The sequence below is a fragment of the Ciconia boyciana genome, chromosome 10 (genome assembly GCF_034638445.1).
Source record: "Ciconia boyciana chromosome 10, ASM3463844v1, whole genome shotgun sequence".
NCBI lineage: Eukaryota > Metazoa > Chordata > Aves > Ciconiiformes > Ciconiidae > Ciconia > Ciconia boyciana.
In genome coordinates, this window is record NC_132943.1 from 44,515,052 (window position 1) to 44,529,886 (window position 14,835).

At 40.7% G+C, this 14,835-nt stretch overlaps 1 protein-coding gene across 9 annotated transcripts in view; it reads left to right on the forward strand.

Moving 5' to 3' along the window:
• The first annotated feature begins 502 nt into the window (after positions 1-502).
• The window catches only part of PCNT (pericentrin), a 99,719-nt gene continuing 85,386 nt past the window's right edge, over positions 503-14,835 (forward strand). For all 9 annotated transcript variants that reach the window (XM_072874047.1, XM_072874046.1, XM_072874040.1 and 6 more), the window contains exons 1-6: positions 503-656; positions 6,737-6,964; positions 8,965-9,015; positions 9,957-10,136; positions 11,587-11,730; positions 13,367-13,531. In XM_072874047.1, the coding sequence (XP_072730148.1) occupies positions 603-656; positions 6,737-6,964; positions 8,965-9,015; positions 9,957-10,136; positions 11,587-11,730; positions 13,367-13,531 (822 nt within the window). In that variant the 5' untranslated portion in view covers positions 503-602. The remainder of the gene's footprint in view (positions 657-6,736; positions 6,965-8,964; positions 9,016-9,956; positions 10,137-11,586; positions 11,731-13,366; positions 13,532-14,835) is intronic.

Sequence of the window (14,835 nt, forward strand, 5' to 3'; positions counted from 1 at the left end):
GGAGCCGCGGCCCCGCGCCGGAGCCCGCCCAGGGCAGCCCCTCAGCGCTGCTCGGCAACGGCCGGGTCAGCTTTCCCGCGGCCACCGCCCCCCTCCTTCCATTGGTTGTCTCCCGCCCCTGGGCGGGGCTCTGGCTGGCGGCCCGTTTGAAACTGGCCATCCAGCGCAGCCCGGGCGGCGGACGGCTACCTAGACCATTGGTGGCTGCTGAGGAGGGGCGGGCACTGGTGGCAGCGGGGGCGGAGACAGAGGACGTGCTCCAGCTTGCCCTTTCTATCCCAGGAGTCAGTTAGCCAGAGTGGGCGGGGCTAGACTAACAGCTGCTGTCGGCATTGGCTCTGAGCCTCCTGGGTACGGTGATTCTCGCCAATTCCTGGAGAGCTTCCTCCCTTCCCGGGAGGGCGGGCCAGCCCCTACTCCCTCATTGGCCAGCGCTGGCTGCCGCCGCCTCGCGGTTGGCGGTGAAGCCGAGGCGGGCGGGGAGAAGGCGCTGAGGCGGCCATGACCGAAACTTCTGTGTCCCGTCTGGTGTGACAGTTGGAGCAGCGAGGGGCGCGGGCCGGGCCCGGCTGCCGCCTCCGGGCTCCCGGCTTGCCCGCCGCATGGACGCAGAGGAGGAGGCGTGGAGGCGGAAACTGGAGGCCGGCAGGGCCAAGGTGAGGGGAGAGGGCCCCGGCTTGGGGGGGGGGCCGCGCCCGCCCTAGCCTCGCCCCCGGCGCCCTGCGGTGCCCCCGGCGCCCTGCGGTGCCCCCGGCTGGGTACCGAGCGGGGGTCCTGGCGGGAGGCTGGCTCCCGGAGCCGCCCGCGGCATCGCCTCTGCCTGCCCCAGGTCTCTCCCCCGCGGCGGGGAGCCGGCGGGTTTTCCCTCGTTGCGTGGCGGGGCTGGTGCCGCGCCCGAAGCGGCACTCGGGTCCGGGGGTGCGGACGGCGGCAGCGCTGAAGGGTTGCTGCCAGTTCGGAGCTGTGCTGGGAGATGAGAGGTGTTTACCTGAGCAGCGTGGCTCTGCCAGAAGTAAATGTGCCCAGCGGTGCTCCCTGAATGCAGGTTGCCTGGGAGGTTTCCCGAATTACTGCAGAGGTATATAAACAGTCTCTTCAGTGAGCAAGGAGCAGCGTAAAGTAGTGCATATATCTTCCCCCAGGTTCTGGTTTGGTTTGGTTTTCCCAATTCTCCCTTTTTTACCTAGGTTTCCACTCAGTTATTTGTGGAAATACCATATTTCCAGGTGAGAATCCCCAAGAATAGGTGTTACATGTTTTACTACTTCCATGACTAGTCTGCTCGCCCTTGCGTCTGCAGGTGGATTACTGGAGAACTGGGTGGGTTTGGGTTGTTTCCCGGCATGCTGTTAGCGAACACTTCCCACACTTTGAGCAGTTACATGCCTTCAGTTAGGTGTAGTTTGGTGGGACTGTGTAGAGAGCTCACAGGACGTGACTGATGTGTAAAGGTAACATTCTCTTAGTAATTATCGGCTGCAACTATGTGATTAGCAGTTGATATGTATTAACCCTCTTAGAGAAAAACTTCTGCTTTGTTGTGGTAATGATGGTCAAGAAGCTGATTAGAAATGCCTGATTACTTTTCTTTTAATGCAACATTTCTCCTGGTTTTTGAGCTGTTATTGTCATATTTCCCTTCTGGGGCTCTGTTGCTGAATGAGGCTTGCTGGTCTGCAGCTAAAGCTTTTCCCTGTTCTCACCATCCCAGTAAGACTGGAATGGGGGACTGCAGCTACAAGGGGATAGCTGAGGCTGCACAGGGTGTCAGGAGGTTTGGACAGATCAGATCTTTCCATGATGTGCTACAGCCTCTGCACCCCTGATATCACTCCTAGTGCTTCTCCCACAGGTATAGGGGCATGGCCCTTTCTGCAGGGGACCTGTCTAGAAATTTAGCTTGTGGGGTCAGAGGTGGCTTGGAGCTGTGCTATCTGCCTCAGACCTTTTCAGCAGTCCTCTGTGTTTCTGTTTCAGCTCCCTTCTCCCAGTGCTGTGCAGAAGGCAATTAAACAGAGCGTTACTGGGAGGGGAGTGGGGTTGTGGCTGGAGCTGCGCTGAGGCAGCTTGATGGTGGGCAGTACAGCTCCTCTGTCCCTGGCCTGTCCCACCCGGATGCTGTCATGGTTGCCACACTCCCTGCTCCCGCTCAGCGGCTCCTCATCCGCTTGCCCTCGCAGCCTTGATAGGTGCTGTGTGGACACAATCCCCTCTTGGAGAATGATTGCGTGATTAGTTTTCAGATTAATACTGAGTGAGGAAACTTCAGGTTGAAAAGTTGCATTAGCTATGACAAGCCTCACGTTAACATTTCTTTTGTAACCCTTCTCTAAGTGCAGTATCTGTTTATAGTTAGAAAAATGTGATAGACTTGCCTTGAATAAGTTATGAGTTCCCACCTGTTGTACAGCTGTTGTTTGCCATTGAAAAAAAAAAAAAAGTGGGCACTTGCATTACATTTCAAGTTATCTGTGCAGAGCCAGTGATGCATTTATTATTTTTTTTTAAACTGTGTGCTAAATATCTCTCATCTTACCATTTAAAAAAAAATTGTTAGTAGTCCGTCAATGTTGCTATTGCATGGTATCATCCACCTGGTATACTGAGAGGAAAGGAAAGGGTTTAGAAAGGCAGAGATGGAAGCAGAGTGCTTCCTCTGCTTATTAAAATGTCACAGAGATCCACTACTTTGCTAGCAGATCATGGGCACCAGACAATTTTCAAAAACCGCCCAGACAAATGAATGGAAGCAATATCCCTTGGGGCTTGCTAAATGTCAAGATAGTATATTTGGCTTCGGAGGGCAAACACGTGAGCTGCAGATTCCTTAGTATGCTCACACCCAGTTTCTAGCATGTATAGCTGTATGCTTGCCCTGTTTTGTATCTTTACTTACATGCCTGCAGTTGGTGAGCTAACTTATGGAACAGATGCATGTTGGGCTAATTACTGGAATAAATGCACCTTTGGTCTTAGTGTAGTCCTTTGCGTGTTCTTAAGCCTGTAGTATGATATGGTCATGCTGCTGAGTAGGTGGGCTGCAGGACTGTAACTTGCTTCAGAAAATTCCTCTGGATAGCTCATGTTTTTGAAGGCTCTTCTATAACAGAGCAGTAGGGAAATGACCCTCCTTTTTGTTCTTTTCCTTTTCTTTCTTCTTGTTTTCTTTGCGCTGCCCTCCTTGTGAATACAAATGCAATTTTGAAAGGGAGAAATAACTGAGCAGGTACAGTATTTCCTTCCTGTCGTACAGGCCTACAGCAGCTTAAGGTGATCCCATCTCTGGACCCATACAGAAATGTTCAGTGTTCATCCAGAGCAGCTTTCTGAATCATCTCACTGCATCACTGCGAGGGTGCTCATGACGGTAGGGGACAGGAGTGCCAGGCTAGCTGTGTGTTGCAGGCCTCTGTTGTCGCAGCCTGACTTGTAGCAACCCATGCAGTCATGCTAACTGCAGTCTGATACTGCTTGAATCTGGAGGTGAGAACTGCTGTGGGGTTTTTTGCCTCCTCCCCAAATTATTTTTTATCTTTGGCATCCTTAAATTTTAGTCTGCTAAATAATGACTTGAGAAAGGAACATAATGTGAATGTTTTCCTCTTTAAACCAGTACTCTTTAAACCAGTTCTTTTTCATATAGGAATAAAAACTCCATTATTGAAATGCATTTAAGTTATTACCAAATAATAATAATAATATGTGCAACTGTTGTATTAATTGGAAATTGTCATGATTTGGCAGCTTAATACTGACAGTATTGGGTACTTCAGATTTCCATTTTTAATAAATGCAATATTGATAGCCAAGGTAATAATTGAGAAATGGAACAAAACCCAAGTATTCAGTGCTGCTTTTTTCTCCTTGTTTTTTTCCACCTCAAGTTAGCTAGTATGCATGGTGGCCATCTGTGCCTCTCGTTACGGACCTGTATGTGCCATACCTCATGTGTGAGAAGTTTTTGCTGTTCCTGCATTTTGCACGGTAGGAGTTCAAAAAGGAGTATGTGTTTTCCAGGAAGTTTTCCCACTTCATCAGTTTGAGAAAGCTCTAAAAAATGTTTCTGGGTTTTGTCTAAGAGCACTCATGCTTATGTTTACTGTATCTAGGAAGTGGACTAAGGTTTATTTGAACAACCTGTTTCTATGTGGTGCTGATGTGGTTTTCTGCTCTGTTCCATTTTCTATGGGTATTCTTTTGGTACTGATTTCTGAAGCATGTAAAGCAGTAAGTGAAGGAGGAAATTATGTGAGAGGCAGGCTGGGGAGAGCTGAACAGTGCTTCGTGTGCTGTAGTTTTCCTGTCTGCTAGCCCGTGCTGCTGGTGCCAGTCAGCTTGTGGTAATGTGGTGGAAGGATGTCAGCGTAGTAGTTAATCGGGGACAGGGATGACACGGAGACCATGCAACACAAAACCTAGCAGCCTTGTTCTTCTAGTTCTGCAATGCTCGTGTGGTGCTGGCCGTACCAATTCAGAGGTGCCTTGTGGTTGCCACTTTTAAGTGACTGGTCCTGCTGAAATGAAGTTGGAGTATATTGGTACCTGCAGAAAGGCCGGGTGTTCTTCGGTATGGAGAGCTGCTTTGGATGCTACGGTGGACAGTGCTGTTGGTGTTCCCGTGGTGTGCTATGTCTTGGCTAAAAGTGAAGCTTTCACCTCTGCACATGCTGCTAGAAAGCAAACTGAGAACTGGGTCCTTCAAAAGGGGTATGATGGGATCTCACTGGGATGGGGAAGGGTCAGTGTTATATGCTTTCTTCATATTCACGCACACTACTTCATGTTGGATGACTGTGTGTCTGATGATACTCTTATAATGACACTTACATTCATGTGGCTGATTAAAGGCTCTGGAAACCTGATACTTCCCTAACTAGCACTTTTCCCAGTCCTGTGGTTCCGTGAATCTGGAGCGTGTTTAACTCCAGACACTTTCATGGACCAACAAGTCCAGTAGTTCCGTAAAATTTTGGAGTAGCTGGATATTTTTGCACGATATGTATTATGATTTCATATGTTTAATACATATGAATGGGACAAAATAAGGTTTGTTTTCTTTGAGCTGTGCATTTAAAAATTCATACTCATTTAGATATTCAGTCATGGCACAGTCTTGGTATTTTAATGTCAAATACATGGTCTCCCTTCATGAAATCATTAACTGCTCTCTATGATGGCCACTTTCTTTGCCTTTCCTTTCTTATATTTTCTGATTGTTTTACTCCTGTTTTCCCTTTTTTACTGCTTCAGCAGCTTCCTCTAGTCTCCATTTTTCTGCAGGTTTCCTCCTGTTCCTTTTCCCCATGTTATCAGGTTGATTAGTGCAATAGCTATTTGTGACATGTATTGCCATCAGTAAGTGCTAGAGTTAACACCTGATTTCAGAGAATAGTATTTGTGTCTCACTACAGCTTTATTTACTGGTCTGTTCATTTTACTTATTTTGAAAGGCAACACGGCACCTGGCAATTTTTATTTAATCTGCATTCAGTATGGATGCAGATTACTACGGAAACTCCAGAACTTAATCTTAAAAATACGCTATTTGTACATAAACATCTTAAGTGCAGGTAAGAAACTGATGTCTTTCTGCAAATACACCTTTTGAACAGGCTGCTCAGGCTAGCAGGTGTGTAACAGTGTATCTCTTGAGTAGCTAAGCTGTCAAGTAGAAGTTGCTATAATGGCATGGGTGTAAGGAGAAAAAACTGAACTAAAGCAATTTCACAAGTTGAATGAAAATAAATGGAAAAGGTTTTTCTGCAAGGTGGCTGTTTTACAGGAAAACCAAGCTGTCAAGCAGTGGATTTTCGTATATATTGCAGACAGAACTTGGCAATTATGTTTACATCCCGTCATCATTTGACTATCTATTGTATCTTATCACAAGGATATATTAATGGTGAACTTGATAACCTATGGTTGTAACCTTGAGAAGGCTTTTTCCTTCTTAGAAGGATGTCTGGATTTATGCTGTGGGAGAGATATTACTTGGAAATGCTGCCTAAACACAATACTAGAGTTGAAAATATGATAATCCTTTTTAAGCTGTTTAAGGTGCTAAGGAAACTTGGGTAATAAATTCTGTCAGTGACGTTCTTTACAAGTCCCTGGTGCTTCACAGAGCTGTGATAGTCTGATAAAGTAGAGCATCTGATTCTTCAACAGAAGAAATTAAAATGACCTGGCTTAATTGATTTTCTATTTATGTACTGTAGGCTGCTTTCTGCCTGGGAAGTTTTGCTGTATTCTCTTAAGGGGGTGGCAGGGAAGGAGCATGAGGATTCACTTCCGTTAATTTTAATCTTAAAGCTTACGCTGGCAAAGATCTGTTTAGATACATTTCTAGGGGGTTATTGTTTTTGCCGGTCTTGCAGAAAGACTGCTCAATTATTATTTTTTCCTAATGATTCTAGTATATTAACAACTTGTTCCTTTACTAATTTGTCTTGCTGTAATTCTGGATTGTCATTGACACACAAAGTTTCACTGAGTAAAATTCGATTCTTGTATTGAAATGAATCTTTAGTACTGGTGTGAGGTTTCTTGCTTAATTGCACAGTTATCCAGTATGTTCTGAATGTGTAGAAAGTAGGAAGATAAAGCAGTTTTTCTGCAGATGTATATATTTTATCAAGATAGGATCTTCGTCACCCATGAGTGTGTTAATCTTGTGGTCCTGCTACCTTTTTCTCACTTACCTCTCCCTCTACCTCTTCCAATCTTTTCTGCACAGTTTGCTTACTTCAGACAACGAAAAACAAAAAGCGACATCACGCAGTCGCAGAAAAAGACGGCGAAGAGGAAGGGCTCGTCTGTCCACACGCATGACGTTCCGAAGGAAGAGTACGCACTAGCGGCCCAAGATGTTGGTAAGGGTATAGAGAGTAAGGCTGAAGACACCAACCTACTAGAGAGTAAGGCTGAAGACACCAACCTACTAGAGACAACAACAGAGACAGAGGTAAATCTTAGTGTTTCTTGCGTTTCGCTTCACTCCGCCTGCAGATAACAAGTATTCCAGGTGATTGTTTTACTTAATTGGCTATTAGCTCTCTGGCACTGTCAACTAGCTGCCATTGAGAAGTAAGTAAAGTGATGTATTTTCACTTGTAATAATTAAGTCTCTTACAAAGTGATGTCAATAACTGAAAAAAACATCTCCATTGTGTGGACTGGACAGCTGGTATGGTCAAGGAGCTGTCTGCTGTTAGCCTGCTAAATCGAGGTCTTTCACCTTTCACTGCCATGAACTTCTCTTTGGGCAGACTTCTGGTTTGTGGCTGCACCTCTGTGAAATGGCAAATCCAGACTGAGAGGAGTAGTAGATGAGCAAAACTGTCAGGACCTTATAATGCACAGCATTAGTTTGGTTTTGTATCACTTGCTGGCTCAAATGTGCTTAATGTTTTCTGAAAAAAATACAGTTTGTTCCAGCATGCTCTTAGTAGGCATTGTAAAGCCAGCATAGATGTTACATTCTCTGACAAATTTATTTAAAATGTGACTCTGCCTGTGCCTGATGTATTTCAGGATGTTTGTACTGATGACCCTCTAGAGGTAGCCCTGTAGTCATGTCAATAAACAGGGAAACATAGCTTGTGATATAGCTTGAGGTTACCAGACATCTGCTAATAGATGTACTTGGTCTGCCTGAATTAAGCAGTTTCTTTCTTGCTTCAGCTCACAAGCAAGATTTTTATTTTTATATAAGCTGTGCATTAGACAGTCATGTGATGCTTTCTCTTTCTGTCTCATAATAAAAATAAGCAAAACGTAGTTTTGAACAATTTTTTTTTTAAATAGGAATCCAGCTTGCTTCAGAAGGGGTTGGCTAATGCTTTCACAAGCCTCAGAAGTTACAAGGCAACTCTCCGGCTACAACAAACTGTATCTATCTTGGTCTGGGAGTTTGTTTAGAAAGTAGTTTCCCAGTGCCGTTCAGCATGTTGTCTATGCAAAGATTCGTGAGTTTTGGGGAGGTGGTGCCTTCTGCATAAAAAGCATCTCTCCAGCTGTTGGTGTGTTTTCACAACATACAACAGTGTCAAACTAGTGTATTCACAAACCTGTAATAATGGAGGGTACCATTTGCATGTATTATCCTGCTTTCTGTTGTGAGGGTATCCCTAGTGCTTTCAGGATATCCTGAACGTAACGTTAGCGTTGCAAAGGCTTTTATGAAGCTACATGCCAAGCTCTCTGCACTAAGAAAAAAGCGTACAGTATTTTGCCACTCAGCCATTGCAGCGTCAGCAGCGTCCTTATTACATTCATGTGAACTTAAATTAAAAAACAAACGACAATCACTTCCTGCTTCTAAACAGCTTCTGTCAAAATAGCTGGTTTGTAAAGCAAATGAAATTGCTTTCTAGGTTACGTGGAAAGGGCACCAGTAGTCATTGGAAGCTACTTCGTGCAGATTCAAAATACAGGGAGGGTTACGGGCTGCCTTTTCTAAATAGTGCTACAGTCATCTTTGTCTTGTCATGAATTTAGTGAGAGGTAAATATTTTTCAAGATATCAAGCTACATTAAGTATATGTGCCAGAAAATAGTACTGTTTTCATAATTGTCTGAATGATTTTAGCATGTTTGTTAAGTAATCTCCTGTCAGTTAGTTACTAATATTTAGTAGTGGATTAAAGAGTGCTCAACAGTATTTGCAAGCCACAAAAGCAGAATATAAAACATTGAATCTCAATGGTGAGACTTAGCCCTACATTTTTGAGTAGACATTCATAATAATTTTAATTTTTTTCATTTATTTAATTCGTTTGACCATGGATGACCAGCTGAGTTTAGCATTAAAGTCAGTCTCTCTTTCTCTCACTGGTATGTTGTCTCACGACATGGACATTTCTGGCTCATGTGCTCAAGGTGTTTCCAAAATAATTCAGCTTTTCTTTATATATCTTTAAAATGGCCATGATTTAGTGTTTGTTTTGTTTGTTTGCTTACCAGAGGAGTGCTGACTTGTCCAACTGGGATGTACTGAATGATCATGCAGCTGAAGTAAGTGTGAAAGAATGTGTCTTTGGTAAAAGGTGCTGATATATATGTGAAAGAAGAGTATGATAATTGATTACTAAAATGATTAGTTATTCAGCATTGTTATCAAATGTGATAAAAGTGATGCGATTTCACTATTTTACAGTCTAAAACAGGTATTTATCTGTACATACATGTACTGGCTGCAAAATTGGTTGCAAAGAGCATTGGTTTCAGTGAAATCATTGAGCTTGTCCACAGAAATTTGAGTGATGTTTTTACTTGAAAAGTAGGTTCATTCTTTAATTATTTCATACATTAAAACCAAAAAGTATTTAAAATAAAATACAAGATACTGTCTCCTCTGTGAGAATTGTAACAATATTGCTCCTAAAGAACCCACAGGATTGATTGGAGCAGCTTCTCTCTTTGTACTTGCTTTTTTGTTTTGCTGTTAAAGGCCATAGAAACTCAGGATGTTGAATATTTATTTGCAATAGCTGCTTACGCTTGAATTTAATGTTAAGTCAAGAACTTTACATTTTTATTTTTCCTATGGATGGACTGTTCTCCAGTCAGCACAGATGTATGTAAAAACTTTGTTTAATTTTTGTAGTATTCCCCCCCTGCCCAGTTGTAAGTTGGAATGTATTTTAAATCCCAACACGTGTCAAAATGGCACTTTGCCAGAACTTGGTGCTATAGAATCACAGGGCTCTTCTCCCTAATTTACTTTTGTGCCTTAAAGTATTATATGAAAATATATTATCTATGACAATTTTTTATTTGAAGTTTTTAAGAATCTTGTATTTAATAGAAACATTACATATAAAGTCCCAATGTTGAATTACTTTTAAACTAGAATTTGCCCAGGATTTAAGCTTGAATTTATATTCAGAGTAATCACAAAACAGAAATGGTATATTGTTTTGGTGAATAAATACATTTTTGTTTCTTTTATGAAGAAAATTACGATAAATTCTGCTGCAGAATACAGTGAGCTTGATGCTAAGATGTGTCAGGCGAGAATAGCTGAGTTAGAGGACAGACTTCTGGAGAAACAGGAAGCAGTCGAAAGACTCACTGCACAGATGGACGAGCTACAGGAACAACTTACCCAGCACAGTGACTCTATGCAACTTCAGGTATGCTTCATAGAATTGGATAATGGGGACAATACTACTTTATTTTAATGCTAAAAATATTTAGGAGACAAAACTCAAAATACGTGTTGTCTTTTGTTGAAAAGTACTTCACCTTGCTAGCATGTGCTGCAAAAAGCAGTACTAAGGTTTTCCATTCACTAGTGTCCAGGACTTCATATTGCTTGAATCAAGTGAGAGTAAAATTAAATTTGAAATGCTTCTATTTTTAGAGAGTTTTTATGAAATGCATAGTTAAACTCTTCTGCTGAGAAATGGTTGGACACTTGCTACTAGTTTTTATTGATAAATTTTCTTACTATATTGAGGAGTGGGCCTTTATAGAGAGAACCTGCAAGAACCACTAAGGTAGGTATAGTTAATCATACATTGAGGTAGGGGCTCAATGTAAAAACATGGGAATTATTTTTAAAGTCAGTATTTATTAAAAATACATATATATTATGTATCAAGGTCACGCTGAAAAACGGAGCAAAAAATCCTCCCGATGTATTGTTCAAACTATTGAAAAGGAAGTTCTTATTGAAATGTCAATGGTTCTGTGGATATGCCTGAAAAACACTTCATGGATGCGTTTAGGCTCCTTTTCAAATATTCAAATGGCATGGCAGACACCACTACCACCACCCTCCACCCCCACCCCCCCAATGACTTTTTACCCCAGAGATCATTCATGCTTGTTGAATATTTGTAAATACTTGTGGCTTTTTGGTTTTGGGGTGGTTTTTTTTTTGTATGGGCAAATGATTAAGTAGAATAAGTTAAACTTTGTTAAACTGATATGTACCTTCCCCTCTCCCAAAATATTAAAAAAAGATATTTTGAATACCCTTTCTCTAGCATTTCTATGTAAAGGTAAATTATCAGGTGCTTCTGAAGAATAGTTACTTCCCCCTTTACATGTTGTTTTTCTCCTTTTAGGACTGGGAAACAAAGACATTTCCCGTCGGTGAGAAATAAATTGAAAAGGTTAATGTAATTAACATAAAATAGGATTAAAGTATCCCATCTCATTAGCTTTCTATCACATGGCTTAAAAGGAGAGTAGACAGATAGGAAACAATTTAGGGGGTACTAAATATTCATTTTAATATTTAGTACCCCCTAAACTGTAGAAAACTTGATTAGTTTTACATCAATAAGAGCTACAAAATTTTTAAGTAAAAATATTTATTTCATTACTGGTATCCTGCCATTTGTTTAAAAAGTCACTTTTGATTAGGTTTGTCATCTCTTTGAGATCAGTGTAAGATTCCTCTTTCATCATGCTTGCCATCATGTTTGGATACAAATATTTCTGGTCCTTTGGTGCAAGTTTGTTAAAACTTCAGTGTAACTATAGACTCTAACAGTTCTGCCTTGATAAAACTTACTGGGTTCCTAATATGTTAATATTTTAATTTTAAAAGTGCACTTCTTGTGATCCATGTAGGAAACTACTGTTCAAGAGCAGAATGAAGTCATCAGGAAACTAACAAGCTGCCTTCAACAGGCGAAGAGGGATCGGGATGACCTACAGGAAGAGGCTTCGCATGTAGGTGGTCAGATCCATGATTTACAACTTCAGCTACATCAGGTGTGCCTATCCTCCAATTTTTGTTTCCTTACAAAGAGAATAAGAACAGGTTTGGAATATGAACGTAAAAACATATTGAGCTTATCACATAGCTCTTCATAGTTCAGTTGCAATGCAGCAGTGAAAATTATTTCGGGGCGAGGCAGAGTTTTCTCCAGTTGCTAGGGAGAAGTCCCAGAGATATCCTTATATTGCACTTACTTGCTTGTGTCATGTTTGGGAGGTCATTACACTTCTTTGTCCATCAGTTTAGCCCTTGTTAGGGAATTTTACCCAATGCTGTTAGTGGTTTGGTATCACACAACGATCACTGTAATGATATGGGCTTACACGTCATCAGTTCTCCTTGCATTTGCCAAAGAAAGCTCTGAGTATATGTATGGGCAACGGTAACAGCTCAGCTGTTATACAGAAACTTGCTATGTTGAGGTAATGTGACTTGGCTCAAAGAAGGAGATTTAAAATAACCTGAAGACAGTTGATGCAGCCCCTATGACACATAGGAACATGCTTCAGTGAACAAGTTGATCATGGATCTAATCCCTGGATAATGAGATATACTGCAGCCTTTCATCTACTTTAAAAAAAAAAAATTTTTTTTTAAATGCTTTATTCTTTTTTGGTGATGTTCAGTGTTCTAGTGGCTATTCTCTCTAAACACCTGTATATTTGTTGTCTCAGGAGCCTTGTAGAATATGCCAAAGAGTAATATTTATGTTTACTTACCATTTCAGGTTTGCAAGATAAGAATTGCACTAGGAGGGATTATGTGTCTTAAATGTCTGGATAGGAAGGGGGTTTAAAAAAAATTAAAAATAAAAACTGGGACTTACTGAAGTCCAGGGATTATCTTGAAGGAGTTGCTCATGCCCTGAAAAATAAATCCTCTGCTAAATGAAATTCTAACTTTGGAAAAGAACAAAAAATACTGCATTCTATGTACAATTCTGACTGCTATTGACAAAATATGGGGTAATAGTGAAAATTGCTCTACAGCTGATTGTTGGGATTTGCTCCATAAACCACTGAAAGACAACGATAAAACCTCTAAATAGCACTTCAGGCATATTCGAAACCAGGCTAGTAATATGATGCAAGTTGTTTGTGGAAGCATATCAACTTTGATAACAGATGAAAGTACTGATACTGTCTTAAATATTTATCTTCTTGGTTTTAGCAAAGTCTTTATAAAAAGGTTTTAAAAACAAATAAAACACATTTTCTTTTACCCCCATAGGAGTAAATGTTTTCTTTTCATTTGGAGGGAGGTGGAGAGAAAAAAAACCTTGAGCTGTAAACCTTGGGCTGTATTGAGCTGTAAATCCTTTGCAGAGAAGACTGGTTTTGTTCATTGTCATCTTACCAGTATGTCCAGTCCATTGGAAGTCCTGCTTTGTTTTAAGGGCTTCACAGAGATGAATTATCTAACAATTATATCTTTACTGGAAGTAATAGTATCTAAAACATGACAAATGCTGTCTGACATTTTAGGGAGATTCTTATTCATTGAGAACGAAAGACGTAGGGTAAATCTGTAGGAAATGAATACAGTATATTTTATGCATGCAGTGAGACTTGTGTCTGAGTTATTCTGATATAAACTTTCTTCTGACTGTGAGTACCTTTATGTGTTCAGGTTAATGAGATGCTGAAGAGGAAAAGCCCTGGGAAAAATGAAGTATTAGAAGCCCAGCAGCAGATGTCCTTGTTTCAGAGCTGTCTCAAAGAGCAAAACGCGCATTTGGAGATGCTGCGTCAGAAAGCACATGACCTGGAATTACAGCTTGAGTCTTCTCAAAAGGTAAAAACTGTTTAAAGTGCCTTTATAATTATGAGTTCTAGGTAGTTAGGTTTTTGTTGCGATTGTGCAAGCCAAGGTGGTACTTTTTGGAGGAAGAATGAACATTTAATTTGTGCATGAGATAACATTGATGCTTCAGGACTGAAACAACACTTTAGTACGGAATTAAATATCTATTCTTCTGAAGGTAATGATGTTCAGCTAAGGCAAAATAGCTGCTCACAATTTAAGATTTTTTTTTTGTATGAAATAAGGATTCAGTTCTGGCTCTTTAAAATTTGCTTATTTATTGAAATTACTCCATTGTTTTCTGTTGCAGAAGGATTGGTCTTTAACTCTGTTACTAAACTGTTCTATAACATTAAGAAGTTTCCATCAGAAGCGGGTTCATCTGGTGTTTGTTGAACTAAGGCATGTAGGAACATAACTGACAGAGGCTTGCAGTGGGGTGAAGGTTGCTGGTTATGCTGTGTAAACATATAACAATACACTTGTGTGTGAACTTGAAACACCTAGATGAGAGTAAAAGGTAACTATCTAATCATGTTGGTTTCAGATACAAAACAAAGCGAAAAGCTTGTGTGGGAATATTTTGATGTACTAATTTCAGAAACAAGCACTAGGAATAAAGAAACTCAGTTAAAGTTAAAAACACATAACAGATATTTAATTTTTTTATAATATGTATTTCAAATTTGGTGATAACTCTGATCTGCTGTAGTGGCATGATCATGAAAAAAGTCTTTTTCTTTAGAAACAAATTTATAGGGATTTTGATTACTAACATTTATTAAAGGAACAGCTTAAAAGGTCTGTTTTCCTTTAAGCACATAACCAGCAATGCCATAGGTAGAAGCCTTAAACTTTTGAGTCAGATTAGTTAAAATTTGACATGGCTGTTCTGTTGGCCTACTGCTGCCTGCAGGAGGTTTTTTGTCTGTGCAAATGGATATGAGATGGAGAGGTGTCTGTAGCTTTGATTTTTTTTTTTCCTTTTTTTTTTTTCCTTTTTAATTAAAATACCCAAAGTTTGAGACAGCTACGATCTTCTTTCTCTCTGGAGTCATTGGTATACCACTTGTTATTGCTTGGACAATTTGATATTTGTTACCACATTTGAAGAGTCTTTCATTAGTACTTTCCACTCTCAAGGATGTGCTTAAAAATGCTGTTGCCTAGGCCAATGATACACCTTGCACTTAATGGTAAATATTATTTGTGAAGATACATTAAAAACTTGAGGTTTAAGGAAATTAAAACATGTCATATTTCAATGGCATATTTCGTATGTAATATTTTATTTT